General features: G+C 46.1%; 1 protein-coding gene across 1 annotated transcript in view; it reads right to left on the reverse strand.

Moving 5' to 3' along the window:
- The window catches only part of LOC122387629 (aromatic-L-amino-acid decarboxylase-like), a 114,191-nt gene that overhangs the window by 67,102 nt on the left and 29,118 nt on the right, over positions 1-17,971 (reverse strand). Inside the window, exon 5 of the mRNA XM_043377984.1 lies at positions 4,164-4,312. Coding sequence (XP_043233919.1) covers positions 4,164-4,312 — 149 coding nt within the window. The remainder of the gene's footprint in view (positions 1-4,163; positions 4,313-17,971) is intronic.

Raw genomic sequence — 17,971 nt, forward strand, 5'->3', positions numbered from 1 at the left:
GCATTTCATTGTCGGTGATGCTACTAAGTCCGTTTAAATACAGGATGGCCAGAAGCGGGCCGAGAACAGATCCTTGCGGCACCCCTGCGAATAGTGTGCGCTGGGTGGATATGGCCTCCCCTACCTGAACTGATTGCTTCCTATCATGAAGGTAAGATTTAAGCCAATCGAGATTTGTGCCTCGTATTCCAAACTCAGCGTCACATTTTGCAACTAATCCTTCGTGCCATATCTTTTCGAAATATCTTGATATGTCCAAGTATATGATAGTGTAATCATTTCCGGAGTCCATGGATTTGTAAAGTTTGTCGGTGAGGTATGTTAGCTGGAGTTCCGTGTTGTGGCCTGGGCGGTAACCACTTTGTTTTTGTGTTATGAGGGCATTGTTTTGAATGTGATCGTATATTTGGGCGAATACGAGCTTTTCGAAGATTTTTGAGAGACAAGGTAGTAAACTGATTGGCCGATGCGATGCAGCTTCTGATGGAGAGCCCCTTCCCTTATAGATAGGTTTGACAGTTGCCAACTTCCACTGCGTTGGAAATTTTCCTTCGCAAAGTGATTTGTTAAAGATGTTAGCTAATGGCTCGGCAGTATACGCGGCGGTCATTTTAATTAGTTTTACGGGAAGTCCATCAGATCCGCAGGCTTTAGATGAATCCAAACTGTTTATTGTATGCAAAACCGATCTGGGCGTGATAGGAGTGAAGTGAAATTCCAGTGTTGTTCTGGTGTGACTCGATTTATAGGTCCCAAGTGACTGCAGGTGATGGTCTTTGACGTTTATCTTTGTTTGGGAGCAGAAGTATGAATTTAGAGCTTCGGCTTTTTCGTGATCTTCGCTAAGAATCTCATCTCCGTCTATTAGAGGAGCCAGTGACGTCTTTTGCTTGAAACCCGTGATACTTTTCAGAATTTTATGATATTTATGTGGACTTTTCCTACTTTCCAGTAGTAAATTGACATTAGTTTTTATAGTTTTATTTTTTAGTTTTCTGTTGAGGCTGGTGACTAGGTTACGCTGGGACCGCCACTTGGCCCAATCTCTCTCTGTTCTTGTGTATTGAGCCCGCTTAAAAAGTCGGTCACGCTTACGCATTTCGCGTCTCAGCTCCGCCGAGAACCAGGGTTTGTTGTTACGGATTTTGATTGTTTTCGTTGGTATATGTGATTTAGCAATATGGATGATGGTCGATGTCAGTATCTCGACTGCATCGTCGAGGTTTTCGTCCGTAATAGCTTTCCAATCGGTATTTGCAAGTGCCGTAATAAATTCATCGGTGTTCGTTTTTGCATAGTCCCAGACAGTGATTGTTGGGTGCTGATCTTCAAGCGTTGTCTGAATAGCAAGGGTGATGATCAGAGGCAGATGGTCTATATTGGAGAAGGCCGGCGCGACACCTGATTCTTTTACGAGATAGGGTTGATCTACAAAGGCTAAATCTCTGATGTTATGAGTGTTGTTTTGCACGCGCGTTGCAGAATGAATAATTTGCGTTAGATTTAGTGCGTCAGCTGTGGTTTTCAGTTTCGTCTCGAATGAGGTAATAGGGGAGTGGTTTGGCGCATTGGGAGGCAGCCAGCAGTTACCCGCGTTTAAGTCACCAACGAAAGCTATGAGGTCTGGACAAAATCTTTGAGCTTCTAAAACACTGTCGGATAGATAATCTAGGAACTCGTCTTGTTCGGTGGAGCATGTGTGAGGCGGGAGATAAGCCGAGCATAGCAATATGTTTCTTTTGTTTACTCTTACTTTTACCCAAGTGGCTTCAAAGCTTTCACACTCAAGGCTCTGTATTTGTGAAAATGGTAACGTGTTTCTTACGTAGATCGCTACTCCCCCGCCCTTTCTCGTTCTGTTTTTTAACAACGGTGTGTGGAAACCAGACAGGGAATAGAGACTTGGGTGAACTACCGCATCGAGTTTAGTTTCGGAGAGGGCAAGAATGCTTATCTCATTCATATCAACAAAGTTTTGCAACTCTTGTAGGCGGAGAGGGGCTGTGATAGAGTTAATATTGATCGCAGATATGCTGATATTTATATAAGGGAGAACGTGACTAGCTTCGGCTTGTGTAGACATGGGGAAGGCGCTCCGGCTGGCGGCGGGTGATACAGCTTAAGTTACGGTTGTGATACAGTTAGTCACAATAGTATGAGACAAACAAAATGAAACATTGAGTACATCGAACACGATACCTTGATAACACCAAACTACGTTCATTGAGATTGGTAATCCATTGGCATAAAACGCTCAGTTATCAACGACATTTCCATGGTTGACACATTCCGGGCCCGACATTGATTGATAGTGCTAATCCGCTCAGCCACCCTTCACCACAGTGCCAGGGTACCCACCGAGGATGTGGGTGGTCTGAGAGTGGTTACCTGTCGGTGGTCCGCTGGATTGTCGTTGAACGGGCCCTTCCGCTTAGCTGGGCGGCGCGGCGCTCCCTCTGCGCTTTGATCCGCGGCGGCGCTCCGTCACCCACGCGTCGATGGCCTCCGTCATCCGCCACGAGGGGTCGGCGGCTGCCCGCTGTGCGGGCCGGCCGGCGGCGCTGGTTCCGGCGGCGCTGGTCCCGGCCACGTGGTTCGTGGCCCTGCGCGGCTGGAACCCGCGCAGCGCGTCGGCTCCCACGATGTCCACCAGATCAGCCAGGCACTTGATGGGCTTTGCCGCCTCCTCTTTCGTCTTTTTTATCTTCACGATGCCGTTGGTGCTGTATGCCGCCCAGAGCGTCTTTTGTTTCTTCAGCTGGCGGGCGATGTACATCAGATGTTGGTTTTTGGGAGTCAGACACTCTGAGATATATATCTTGGTGATGGCGGAGCGGGTCAATGTTGGGTGATTGGGGACCCTCTCCGCGGACAGCTCTTTCCTTTTGAGAAACATCTTCTGTCTGGCGTTGAAGGACGTGAACTTTACGATGATTGGTCGCACTTTGCCGGGCTGCAGTCGGCCTAGACGATGGCTCCTGTCTAGCGTCTCAGGTGCCAGTGAGATGCCGGCAGCTCGGCCCACGTCCATCACCAGGCGGTCGGTGTCTTCGTTCGGCGCCTCCGGTACACCGCTGATGATGATAGCGTTGCGTCGGCTGTAGGCTTCCATGTCCTCCATCTTCTGCTCGGCCTCCTCCAGTCTCATTTTCGTGCTCTCCAGCTCGTCTTCTAGAGCCGCAATGCGTGCCTCCGATGCCTCATTCACCTTGTTCACGGCTTGGGCTACAGCCTCTGTCACGAGGTCCAGCAGCCGTGTCGTGAACTCCTCTTGGCACAGGTGTTCCATCACCGCTGTTCGGATATCTTCTGCCGCAATGGTTGTCATGGTTGTAGTTGTAGCAGTATCACCCGCCGCCGGCTTCACTCACTCTCGGTCGGTCACCTCAATCACTCGCGGTCACACAAAGGCTGTACCTGGCGCGCGGGGGGCAGGGGGACACGTCCGTTCCGGCCGGCGGTCAGGGGTCGACTGTCATTCAAAATTAACCATCTGTCCGAAAAATTAGCAGCACATGTGTCTAAACATTCACTAAGAGTGATAAGTAGGTAAGGCGTTGTATGATGTGTCATTATTTCATTAATTTACCATCTGTTTTTTTTTTTTTAGAAATTTTATTAGAAGTGCACAGTGACCTCAAATTGCTTGTGGTTTTGTCATCTGCCTAAGCCTTTCGAATAGTTGCCATCATTATTAATGTTACCCATTTCATTAACATTAGCCCGGGTGTGGCGCATTTACCCCGGTCGCATTTGAAAAATAAAACGTAGTGGTGCGACAAAACATGGCGTCCCTATTCACCGCAGTCACAATCTCTTGCATGGAGGTGCTCAAATCATTCAAAATTAACCATCTGTCCGAAAAATTAGCAGCACATGTGTCTAAACATTCACTAAACCTTATTCTACAGCTTTGAAGAATGCTTTTTTTGCTAAGAAATCCCAACATTTAAGCAAAATCGTTACTTAAGCTCATGCTGCCTTACCTCTGCCAAGGTTCCACCGGAAAAGGAAGTATGATCGAGGTGGGAAACTTTTGCAACCACCACTAGGTACTTATGGTGTGCCAGTTTTTCTGGAGCTTGGGAGGGCGCATTTATCTCGCGGGCGCAATTAGGGTACTCTCCCCTACTATGAGTGGTGATAATGGAGCGACTACTCACGAAGAACGGTATGAGTCCTCGGGCGGTGTCGTTTTGGATGGCCTTGGCCAGCGTGTCGCCGCGCAGCGAGAACTTGGAGTCGGTCGGCAGCTGGCGCATGCGCACTCCAGCCAGCAGGCCGGCCCGCTCCGCCGAGCTATGCGCCTGGTCTGAAAACGAGACAGCTGTCGGCGGATGACGGCCGCCATCCAGCGGGGGGGGGGACGGTTCCCCGCTATCGAAAGTTAGGGGTACAGTACCCCCTATCGGCGAGGCCTGTTCAATAGTTGATAATAGTGCGTTGCGGAGTTATCCGTCGCATTTAACCCGCGCCCCGCTGGGGGAGGGCAGAATCTGCCCCCTCCCGTTTTTCACCAATAACTTCTAAACGCGTTACGCCAGCGACGTCAAACTTTCAGTACCTTATTATACATCAATTTGACACGTTCCCTGAAAATTTGAGCGAAATCCGTCGGAAATATTTTGAGAAGTTGACGTTTTAGTGACGTCATGTTCGCCATTTTCGCCTCAAAAACGGCAAAATTTCCAACGCCGCTAACATCTTCATTTTTAAAGGAATCAAGACGTAACAAAAAAGTTTATACATGATTCTACCTTGTCTATCAAATGGCTATCTCGGTTTTTGAAAATGTTGGATTTTGGCCCATTTTTTCAAAAAACTGACTTTTGGAAAAATAATTATAAAATCCAAACTTTTGAGTGTATCGAAAAAACCGGAATATATGTCAGAGAAGTGGCCTATGTGCACCTACATACCAATTTCTAGAAAAATCCGTTCAAAAATGTGGAAGATATTCAAAATTTTATGACGTCACGACACACAAAATTTTTGAAAAAAAATGATTTTTTTGGAAGTTCTAGACCTCGTACGGAAACAGAAATACCGCCATTCGATTCGCCTTGAAAACTGCATCAGATAGACACCTTTTTAGGCCTTAACAACCAACTTCAAAATTTGGCCTCACTTGACCTGACCTCGACCTGAAATTCATCCAGAGGTGGTCCATATCACTTATTGAGTGTGCCTATTGGATTCTATGAGTAAAATGACCCATAAAACATGTGTCGCACATGCCCTTTTCTATATTTTGTTTTTGGTGACCTAACCTGACCTGACCTGACCTTGACCTTGACCATTGAATGACATTTCATGCAACGAATATTGTCTTGGTAGTCTAAGAACACGTTTTGGGCAATCAGTCTCAGTCCATTCTTCGGCAACTACGGTGCAAGGCCGATACTGTAGAAACTTGCATTTTGAACCCTTGACCTGACCTTGACCTGACCTCTGACCTACTTAAGCAAAAAAATTGGGCTCTTAAGATCCGCCTTGTTGAGAGCTTTCGATTGCCGTTTTCCCCGTCTTTCTACGACCATCGGTTCGGAAGTTAGACAGGAGGGGGCAGAATCTGCCCCCTCCCCCCCAGCAGGGCGCATATGGCTGAATAGCCCAGCGGGGCGCGGGTTACCGCATTTTTGGTTAATCAAGGCAGGTTCCGAATAAAGATTAGTGCTGGGATGTATCGCAGGTGGTCTTGGCCATCTGCTAAAGGTATAGCTGTATGGAGCTGTGATGCCTGTAGTTAAGTGTTCGGCAGGCCCTCTGGGATCGTGCCCTCTCCTTTTTGGGCGCCAGGCAGGGCCATTGGGGCATTCCACGTCAAATCGAACAAAAGTCGGCTGTTTTGCACCTTACCATCAGCGATTTCATTATAAATTTGTGAGCAAGTTACTGTGTCACTCCGGAAAAAACATTTGGCGTTTTTTCTTCACATTCTGACCACAGGTCTTTTAAATATACCGTAAGGTGGGGCTATTTGAGACAGTGGGGCTATTTGAGACAGTATTTAAAATCGTTATAAAATAAAAACCGTTTGAAATTTTTGCTTAATTTTTGCTCAGGCGAATTTACTGCTCGATTCCACACCTTCCTGAGCAAAAATATCACATAAAAATCAAACGCTCTTCATTTTATAGCGATTTTAAATACCGTCTCAAATAGCCCCACTGTCTCAAATAGCCCCACTTTACGGTAGTGCATCAAATTTTTACATGTAGCATCTTTATATTGTTAAACGACCATAACTTTGGTTGTACTTGATTGATTTGAATGAAATAAACCATAATAGCCGTTTTCACGACGGGCTATCGGCAAATGCACCTGATTTGACCAAATCTGCACCTAATCTCTTTTACAGCAAATATCTTCATTTTATGAATTTATGTCAGTGTTTTAACCCTCGCCCTGGCAGGGGGGTCGATGCGACCCCCCTAAAGGTTTTCGAAGATAGCGTAAAAACGGCGGCGCGCAGCGCTGCAAAATTTGACACAGCCTATGGGGCAACCTTTTTACATATTACCTGAAAATTTCAGGTCCGGGTGACCTTGGGTCAGGTCACCAGGTAAAAAAAAAAACGGTACAAGGTCATGGTCAAATTTCAATTTTCTTTTTGCACCTGTCCAGCTCACAGTTTTTGACTGATTTCCTTCAAACTTTCAGGGTATGCTAAGTTCACCGAGTTGTATAACATATAGTTCGGGTTTTTTGAGGTCACTGACCTGAGGTCAGTTAGAGGTCATTACGTCGTAAGGTTAAGCCTATGGGAAAATACTAAATTCGGAAAATACTGGAGATATCCGCTTCGTTATATCACTTTTGTGCTTTGAAACCATAGTACTTAACAGCAGGTCACTTGGTGCTTCTTTGTTTGGTGTACTTATCCATGGGTCAGGTCAAATGAGGTCAACCGAGGTCAAATGACGTTTTTGCCAATAACTTGGCACATAATGAAGCTAGAGCTTAAAATGGTGTCATTGTGTTCCTTGTGATCAGCCGAATCGAATGATATGCAATTTGATGCAATTTGGTTAATTTGAACTTAATCAATTAATTAAAGTTCACTTAAAATTTAAGAAAAAAACTTTAAGTACACTTAAGCAAGCTAAAAAGCATACCATTCGACGCGCCTTGACGTGCTGAGTTCACTGGTGCTTTTCGTTTTGCTCTATCTTAAATAGATCAAAAGTTATAAGCGAAAAACTTTCTGTTTGTAGCGAAATTTTTACATTTCCCCCCCCAAAAAAAAACCCCTAACTATTGACCTAAAGCAAACAAATTTGCACAGGGGCGAGAACTCCAGGGGCCCACCTACCTACCAAATTTGGTGTTTATAGGTGCCATAGGAGCCAATCGCGAGGGGGGTCGCATCGACCCCCCCCCCCCTGCCAGGCCGTGTTATGAAAAATGCCCTGCCAGGGCGAGGATTAATCGATGATGCTCTCTGATAATATGACAAAGCAAGCATATAAGCAATTAGTGCAACCCTAGCTAATTGCTGCTAAGAGACACACTGAACCTGATTTGACCAAATCTGCACCTAATCTGTACCAGATGTGCACCAAATGTGTACCAGATGGCCGTCGTGAAAACGGCTATTGTTTAGGTAATTTCTTAAATATTTGTTTATAATTGCACGTGCTTAAATATATGACCTTGAAAGCTGCTTAATTCTGTTCTTAAAGGGACCCTCCCACCTTCAAAAAAGTTAATGAATTGGCATGAAAGTGATGTCGCTCGGTTCAGGAAGAGCAAAAACGAATATCTACCAAATTTCATCGAAAAATATTCACCGGTTTTCAAGATATTAGACTTTTACTTTTGTTTACTTTTTGGGATCGCCACTGTTCCTAGCGACTTTATTTGAAAGTGCGGCATTTGTTGCGCGCAAAGCAGCATATACCACCGCGTGCTACCAAACGTTTTAGTAAAAGATTTAAAATCGTTAGATCTCCGCTGACGTCACAAATTCTAAGGGGGCATACCAATGCATTAGCCCCTTAGAATCCGAAAACTGCAAGTTTGAAATTCGATATCTCCGAATTAAAGCATTTTTCAATGTTGTGAGTGCCCAAACCGGTATTTTCAGGCCATGGCCACCAATTTGGCTATCTCAACTCAAATCTAATGTTAAGGTGGGAGGGTCCCTTTAAGCACACAAATTGAAATAGAAAAAAACACGCCGCCTTCGATTTGGCTCATTTTAATATATTTAATTGCGTACCATATTCTTACCAACCTTTGACAAAATTAGAGTGGGTCATTCAGAAGTTTTGAAGAAAATGGCACATATGCAAACGTATGTTAACTAACCGAGCGTGACCTTGAAGTGACGGTGATCGGTGCTATGTTGAAAATTAGCCGTTCAGGTCTTGAACTGAATGCAGGCAATTTACTAGTTACTTCAAGGAGTCCACTAGTGCGTGCAGAGTCACATCTAGGCCCAATAATCCCATATCGTGATCTGGATTATTGATCCTCCGCCCTCTCTGCGGCCGCCGAGAGGGGGCGCGAGTGCAAACCCCATCGCTCGACGGCTTTTTGCGATTACTCGGTATGCGCTGATCACGGAAAAATAAAATCTGTTATGCTTCTGCTTGGCCTTTGATTTAAGCTGCATCTATGACACCAATTGTTTTTTTCAGGTCAGGTCAGGTCACTGAACTATGACGTCATAAGTAAACCTCTGTATGGTCGTAAAATATCGCAGTCACAACGTCTTTAGTGACAGAAGATATTTCACAAGAAGATGAAATTTATAGGATTGAGTGATCTTCTGAGCCATCAAAACTTGCACATCTCGGATTTTTCGATCAAGTTCGCCTGAGGTCATGTCAGTCACGTGACTTTACCATTTTAAAATATAGAAGCATCTATTTTTGGGCAAGGATTAAGAAATGATTCAAGACTATCCCAAGCACATAGGATCAAGCTTTCATACACACCTTGCGACGTTCGATGCAAAATATCTGCATTGTTGACTTAACGTGACGTCATATATGACGTCAATAAGGTCATCGAACTTTTCCCATCAATAACTCGTAAACGAATTGAGCTAGCCAGAACGGAAAAGCCGTCAATGGACTCAGAAAGACCTGCCAGATCGGACGATATGCAACATGGATTATTTTGACCAGCTTTGTGTCCTGAGTGGCTTTGACCTGCCTTGACCTGAAGGTCAACGTACAAGGTTGATTTTTTTCCATGACAACTTAGATCCGACGGGGGGGAGGATGACCGCCCCCCCCCCCTGAGACCTCGAGAACGAAGCAAGATAAAACGGCGTGTGGTACGCACGGACAAGGTCTACAATTTTTTTTTTACAAAGGGCATTTTCAGGTCAAATCAAAGATGACGTCACAATGGTCAAAAAAGTCAAAATGGCGGCGCTAGATATGGAGAGAGTTTTTCTCGAACAACTTTCGAATTGGTCAAGCTAGGAACAAACTAAGGGCACCATCGTGATCCCCTCGTCAATCGATCCGCATCGAACCATATACGAAAGGTCAAGGTCAAGGTCAAAGGCTGACCTCAGGTCACGTGACCTCGAGGTCATCATGCATATCATTAGATGCGCCTTGACGAGTTGAACACAATGAGATCATCCGCGCGGCTGTATCTCGTTCCTGTTAGGAGTTATTGAGAAAAAACATTTGGTGACCTTTGATGAGGTCACATGACCTTACAGCTGCCCAACAGCAAAACAGGCCTCAAGGTAGTGACGGTTGAACGGATATGAAGTCATGTGTGGTATATGGGGCCATTCTGACGCGTTTTAGTGAAAAAAGACAGGTAGTTGATTTTCCCCCATTGACTTATAATCGGGAGATCGAGAAATTAACCTGACCTGAATTAACCTGGTCATCGATATCAAAACTCCGAGATATACAAAGTGTAGCTACAAATGATCTAATAACATCCTCCGACTTTCAAAGGACTATGTATGTCATCTACTGCAGCTCTGAGACTGATACGGTGACAAAGTTGCAAAAAATTGACTTGAGGTTGGGTCATTCAAAGTGACATGGTGACCTGACCTTAAAAGTTAGGAGGTTCAATCTTGCACACCATGTGCAAAATTGATGAGAGAATAGTCACACCAAATTTCGGTCGCCGCAGTTTTCCCGCTTTTGGCGAAAAACCTCCGGGGGGCGGATAACCGCCCTCCCCCCGTCGGTGCGCGGGTTAACTGAACTATTTGACGTGCTCTGAGCAGGGAGAATAATAAAACTATGGTGTCAAAATCGTGACTATGTGACAATTTTTTTGGGTCAATTATACACCAAAAACCGAACTCTTTCTTGGAGCACTTGACATGATCCCAGAGGTCAGCGACTAGCCTGACACCTTAACATCGGGTACAAGTTACTGCGCTTTGTATATGTTACGGGCAATATGATAGCTTGGGCAGTATGCAAACTACCCGGGCAGTATGCAAACTACCCGGGCAGTATGCAAACTACCCGGGCAGTATGCAAACTACCCAACAGCCCGGGCAGTATGCATACCACCCGGGTAGTATGCATACTACCCGACCCCTTGGGCAGTATGCATACCGCCCGGGTAGTTTGCATACTGCCCGGGTAGTATGCATACTACCTACCTTTCAGCTCACGGGCAATATGTTTACTCGGGCAATATGCTGACCGCGGCTCGTGAGACTAGTTAAAGGGACTATCCCACCTTCTAAAATGTTGTTAAAACCAGTTAAATTGTGCCCGACTTTATAGATTGGATGACCAGGAACACGGTTCTGGCATTTATTATTCATTAAACATCTTAGGCTTCCCATATTCCAAACACAAACTTTCAAATATGTGACGTCACAGCCCAAAATTACCTCCTTCCCCAGGCCACATTACTGTCATAAAGCTGATTCTTTTTACTCTGTAGGCACCACAACAAAGTTCAGACCAAATTTTAAGCGATTTTTCAACGAACAAACCCATTTAAAGCAGAATGACTAAACGAGGTGACGTCACACTAACGGTCGCTCCATGTTGAAGATAGGGCCTTGCACAAGGCCCATTTTCAAATGAAGGGAACGAATTTCTTCAACACCAAGAGGTCGCGGGGATTGCAACCTAGATAGTGGTTTCTGAACCTCGCCGCAAACTTGGCTATCTCAACTCAAACCCCATGTTAAAGGTGGGATAGTCCCTTTAATGCAATAGCTCGCTGTATATGTCAATGCCAGATACTTTGACTCGCGCCGGGCCGGTTCTCGGCGCCAGCCGCACCGGGCTGGGGGGGGGGGTGAACACCCCTAACTCGGTTCCTGGGTCACTTAGCGGCACAGAAGTAAGCGGCATGTAAGATGCCGCAAGCGGCGTTAAAAAGCGTCAAAAATCATGACACAAGTACTCCAGTCATTTCTTAAGTCAGGTCAAAGATCAGGTCACCAGAGGTCATCAAAGATCAAATTTCATCGTTTTGATTGTTTTTTTTTTTACAAATCGGCCCATAACTCGGAAGCTAATAGAGCTACAGCGCTGCAGAAAGATTTATTCGATAGCCCTTTTAACCCTATTCCTGGCGGGGGGGGGGGCCTCAGGAGCCCCCCTGAGGTTTTTTGGTTATTTCTCCCAAACGCGTTGAGCTAGGAAGCTCAAATTTTCTGACTTTTCCTAAAAGGCTTCTACGCAACATGTCTGAAAATTTTGAGTTGATCTGACCTCAGGTCAGGTCACCAGAGGCGGTTTGGTGACCCTACCTCAGAAAAGTTTGCAATCACGCCAGAGCTAGAGTTTTTGACCGATCAATTTCTTCTCTTCAGGCTTTAGTTAGGGTACCAGTATGTGCAATTTGTATATCTCGGAATTTTGATATCGGTGACCTAAGGTCAGGTCAGTTTCGCGACCTCCCCATTATAAGTCAATGGGGGAAAAATCAACTCCCTGTTTTTACCACTAAAACGGGTCGGAATGGCCCCATATACCATACATGACTTCATAAACGATCAACCTTCACTACCTTGAGGTCTGTTTTGCTGTTGGGCAGCTGTGAGGTCATGTGACGTCATCAAAGGTCACCAAAGGTTTTTGGCCAATAACTCCGTACAGGAACAAGATACAGACGCGTGGATGGTCTCATTGTGTTCAGCTCGTCAAGACGCATCGAATGATATACATGATGACCTCGAGGTCACGTGACCTGAGGTCAACCTTTGACCTTGACCTTTCGAGGTCAACATATATATCATTCGATGCGGATTGACGAGAGGATCACGATGATGCCCTTAGTTTGTTCCTATCTTGGCTAATTCGAAAGTTATTCGAGAAAAACTCTCCATATCTAGCGCCGCCATTTTGACTTTTTCGACCCCTGTGACGTCATCTTTGACCTGACCTGAAAATGACCTTTGTAAAAATTGTAGATCTTGACCGTGCGTATCCGATGCCGTTTACCGTTTGTCGCTGCGATGTGTAGTTTTTGAGATCTGAAGGGGGGGGGGCCGAATCGGCCCCCCCCCGCCAGTTTCTTGTCCCGGCGGAGCCCGCCAGGAATAGGGTTAACGTTTTCTGGAATAAGCACTCAACGTTGACCTATGTTCAACGGTGAAGCCTGCAGAGGGCAGCAATAAAATGGCTGTTTTGACGATTTCTCCTGTAATATTTAGTTACCCAAGATAGGCACGACATTGTGTCAGCATCGTGTTCCTCTCGTCGAGACACGTCGAATGAAGGCTATAATTTGCCTTTTAGGGCCATCTTGAAATTTTGACCTGAGGTCAAGGTCATGACCTGACATGAAAAGGTCATGTTGTTTATCAGCCGTTCCTTATCGTCGACCTGAACACATTTTAAGTTATTTCCATCGCTGTAACACGTCTTCATCAAAAGTTCTCGTCAAGGAACTGCTGTAGATCTTTTATGACCTGACATGACCTTATGGTCATAAAAAGGGACACAAATGCAATTTTCAAATTCAGCGTGTGATGTTTACCTATAACCCGATGTTTGTGAGTGAAACCGGACAACGTTCATCCAAACAGGCGTCTTTAAACTTTCTCCTATCAACTTCTAAGTGAGAGTATGCAAAATTGATCTGACCATAAGGTCATCGGTATATTAACCCTCACCCGTATCCGTCCCTCACCCGTCGGTTTTTAGCGAATAACTCGCGTAAAAAGCGGCCGATCGTGACGAAACTTTCAGCACCCTCGAGTTGATCAATTTTACACCTACCCTGAAAATTTCATGACCCTGACCCAAATGATCTTCGACCTGTGACCTACTTTTCGAGACCGTGTTTGGCCGGAATCGCGATTCGGCGCATGTCGGCTCGCATTAGCGGCGCGTTTGCAGTCTTTTCGTGGTTTCAAGCGTTCAAAAATCTGAAATGATGTTGGTCCTATGCATTAGGGTGGGTGTCAAGGTCACCTGAAGGTCAGGTCAGGTTATTGACCTTTGATGACCTCGGTTCACTTTTTCGAGTTTTACATGTTTCTAAGCTAGTTTTTGGAGCTGAATTCGAATTTAACAACCATATGAACATTTACAAGTAGTTTTGGTGCCTTCGTAACATGTTACGAAGCTGTCAGAGGCGGCTGACACCTTCTACGAATACCCGGCAGAACCCCTAATGGTTGACCTGACCTGACCTGACCCGACCTGGCCTAAATGCATGAAGATATCATCTGTGATCAAAACTAGCATGATATTCGTGATCAGCACCCCGAAAAACCGCATAGCAGCCACAATTTACGACATTCTAAGAGGTCCCGATTTTCCCGGCTTTTGGGTCATTGACCTGACCTGGAAGGTCAACCAATGACCTAGGACCTTAAAATTGGGTATCTTCGGCTTCCTCTCGTCACGGGCAGCACGCTCGTTTTTTCCGTGAAGCTCTAGCTCAATCAGGGGCGAAACGGCAAGGGGGTCCAACGGACCCCCCCCCCCCCTTATACGTTCGCGGCTGGAAAAACACCAATACGGGCGAGGGTTAATCCGCGCACCGACGAGGGGGTGGATATCCGCCCCCTGAGGTTTCTCGTAGATAGCGGGAAAACCGCGCGTCGCGAAATTTGGTACGACTATTCTTTCATCAATTTTATACATGGTATTTACGTCTGAACCTCCTAACTTTTAAGGTCAGGTCACCAGGTCACTTTGAATGACCCAACCTCAAGTCACTTTTTTGCAACTTTGTCACCGTGCCAGAGCTACAGTAGATGTCGGAGGCCTTTGAAAGTCGCAGGATGTTATAAGGTCATTAGTAGCTACACTTTTTATATCTTTGAATTTTGATATCGATGACCTAAGGTCAGGTCAATTTCTCGACCTCCCCATTATAAGTCAAGGGGGAAAAATCAACTCCCTGTTTTTACAATTAAAACGGGTCAGAATGGCTCTGTAACCATACATGACTTCATAAACGATCAACCTTCACTACCTTGAGGTCTGTTTTGCTGTTGGGCAGCTGTAAGGTCATGTGACGTCATCAAAGGTCACCAGCGGTTTTTTGCCAATAACTCCGCACAGGAACAAGATACAGACGCGCGGATGGTCTCATTGCGTTCAGCTCGTCAAGGCGCATCGAATGATATACATGATGACCTCGAGGTCACGTGACCTGAGGTCAACATTTGACCTTGACCTTTCGAGGTCAACATATATATCATTCGATGTGGATTGACGAGAGGATCACGATGATGCCCTTAGTTTGTTTCTATCTTGACTAGTTCGAAAGTTATTCGAGAAAAACTCCATATTTAGCGCCGCCATTTTCACTTTTTTGACCCCTGTGACGTCATCTTTGACCTGACCTGAAAATGACCTGTGTAAAAATTGTAGACCTTGTCCGTGTGTATCCCATGTCGTTTACTGCTTGTCGTTATCTTGCTTCGTTCTCGAGATCTCAGGGTCATCCGCCCCCCCCCCTTCGGTTCTAAGTTGGCGCAGACCGCCGTCGGTGCGCGGATTAACCCGCGCCCCGTAGGGCTACCGGCGGACCCTACCACCCGTAGGGGGGGGGGGGCGTTTCGGCCCCCCCTAAGATCTCGGAAAGTTACCGGCCGATTTTCAAAATTCAAACGGCGTTCGATAGCCCCACCCGGGAACTACCTTGTGACCAAATTTCATTGACCTAGGTCAAACCGATGACGTCACAGGTCAGGTCAAAGGTCAGATTTTCACCGTTCACAGGCAATTCAAGAAATGTGCTGTGAAAGCGAGTAAATTGGTAATTTATTGAAAACCATCGATGGTACATTGTTCGTCAAACACATACTTTGCTATCTGAGGTCACTGATACCAGGTCAGGTCACAGCGAGGTCAGGTCACCGGGGGTCACAATACGAATGTGTCGTGTGATACATGTTTTATGGTCCATTTTACATGACAAATGCGATTATGTGGGTTAGGCAGCCTTTGGGGCCAGCCTAGGTCACGTTTTGGTGAAGGTCAGGTCAAGGTCAGGTCAAATTAGGTCAAATTTCAAAGTTGATATTTTTGCATAAAATGGGTATCGATTCGATGCAGCTCGTCACGGGGAGTTTAATGGTGGTCTTCGTTTTGCTCTACGAGTTCTAAAATTGCCAAAAATTGAGTTTGAAAATTTGACGTCATCATTTTTGAACAGTTTTTTCGCTATAACTTGGCCAGAAAACGAGGTATCGATCTGAAATTTGGTATATAGATAGAAGACGGTAGGCACTATCACATATATTCCGTTTTTTTTTTGAAACTCAAATTTTTTTTTGGATTTTTTGGCGAATATATCTAAAAAAAATGCTTTTTTGATTTTTGGGGATCAAAACTCAAAAATTTCAAAAATTCGAGATAGCAGTTTTGTAGCCCTGTCAATTCTACACCTTTTATGTCTCGATCATTTTTCTGTATCTTCAAAGCTGTAGTCCTGACAGGTCTTCTCGCGAAGGTTTTTTTCGGTCGAAAATGACAGAACATGACGTCAATCTGACGTCATTTGTGGCCAACCTATCATAGCCTCTGGAAAAAAATTTTTGGTCACAATGTGTAAAATTGATGCCCGGAGGGGTCCTGAAAGTTTGGTGGCGATAACTCCAGCCGTTTAGGAGATATCGACCGAAAAGGACAGGGGGGGGGGCCGTTTCGGCCCCCCCCTACGGGGCGCGGGTTAAAGTTCCAATGCATGCACTTTGTACATACTTTTATTCTTAGTAATTTAACGCATAAGTTTCAAAGCGATTGTTTAGTCGGTGTAGCTATGGCGACCGTTTTACCTTTTGCTGAGTTCAAGGTCAATTGACCTGACCTGGTAACCTGACCATAAGAACTTGTAATGTCTTACATGTAAATGGTTTCATGCAGCCATTGGCGTAGCGAAGGGGGGTCCCCATGGTCCCTAGGTACCCCTTTTGGGCCTTTCATGGGTCCTTATCCCCGAAACTGACGGCAGGGCCCTTAGAAGTTTCAAAAGTTCCGGGATGGACCATGTTTCAAATCGGAGATCCCACATGTATGTGGGCTTTACCTACGTACGTACACCCTACCCAATTTTTAGGCCGTATTTCACCCACTATATTTTTGATGAGCCTCTTTTGTAGTTTCTATTTAATATTTATTTTTTTATGGTTTGGTTGAAGATCGAGAGGCCCTCTTCAGAGCTAATGAAGGGGCCCCTGATAGCTTGACGGGGGCCCTCTAAACTAAAAAAGGCCCTCTGAGCGCATAAAGGGCCCTCTGATCGCTTGACAGGGGCCCTCTGAACTATAGAAAGGCCCTCTGAATACACGAGAGGGCCCTCTGAACGCATGAAGGGGCTCCTGATTGATTGACGTGGGCCTTCTGAGCTACAGTAAAACCCTCTGAGCACATGAAACGGCCCGCGGTCGCTAGACCCTCTTAGTTACCGACGGGCCCTCTGAACGCATCGAGTTGCCGTCTGAGGCGAGCCCATGATGGGTCTCTCTGAATAACATCTGAAGGGTCCTCTGTCAGTGTAAAGGAACCGCTACTTGCGTGAAGGGCCCTTTTTGGACCGAGAGGGCCCTCTGTCGGTCTGAAGGGCCCCGATCGGCCTGAGGGGCCCTTTGTTTGTACGAGGGGCCTATATCAACTGGAGGGGCCTTTTCTCCAACTGAGGAGGTCCTCTATCGCCTCTGTCAAGCTCAGGGTCCATCTCTCAATCTGGCTTACGCTTACGAGGCTCTCATGGCCTGTAGGGGGCCTTTGACGGTCTGAAGGACCCTCATCCGACCTACGAGGCCCCCAGTCCGCCTTCAGAACCGGCTGAGCGACTCTATGAAGCTATTCGTGGGCCTAGCTAGCAGGGCCCATGAACTGCTTGCCCCCCCCCCCCGCCCCCCAGTTCTAACATCTTTTATTTTTTAAATAAATATTTTGCAATTTATTTGGGTCCCTCCAAAAAAAAAAAAATAGTGGATGAAATCCGATGGCTTTTTGGATTTTGAGGGAGGTTACCATCGGTCCCTGTAAGTTGGGAACCCCCTTGAGGATATCCTGGCTACGCTCTTGCATGCAGCATTGGCTATTGAAACTGTAATAACGCCGTCTGCAGGTCCAGGTGATAGATCTGCCGTTCTTTCAGGGCCCTGAAAGAACGGCAGGGCCCTGAAAGAAGAAGGAAAAGAAGAAAATGCGGCCGAAATCGCCAACGGTGTCAGGCCAAGATCCCATACCTGATCTGACCTGACTTCTGACGTCAGTGTGACGTCATTTCAAACTGAATCGACACCAAATTCGGACACAACTTTGGCCAGCTATTCAGAAATACGTACGCGGTTTCACTTCTATCTCTTTACGTCGCGACGATATCGTCAGAGAAGTAAAGGGATGTTGCCCTAGTTGCCCCCCAACGGTTGACGGGTGGCGCGGAGGCCCAGTGGTTGCCGAGTTAACCCTCGCCCTGGCAGGGCATTTTTCATAACACGGCCTGGCAGGGGGGGGGTCGATGCGACCCCCCCTCGCGATTGGCTCCTATGGCACCTAGAAACACCAAATTTGGTAGGTAGGTGGGCCCCCTGGAG

Source organism: Amphibalanus amphitrite, unplaced genomic scaffold, assembly GCF_019059575.1.
Source record: "Amphibalanus amphitrite isolate SeventyFive unplaced genomic scaffold, NRLGWU_Aamphi_draft 000293F_arrow, whole genome shotgun sequence".
NCBI lineage: Eukaryota > Metazoa > Arthropoda > Thecostraca > Balanomorpha > Balanidae > Amphibalanus > Amphibalanus amphitrite.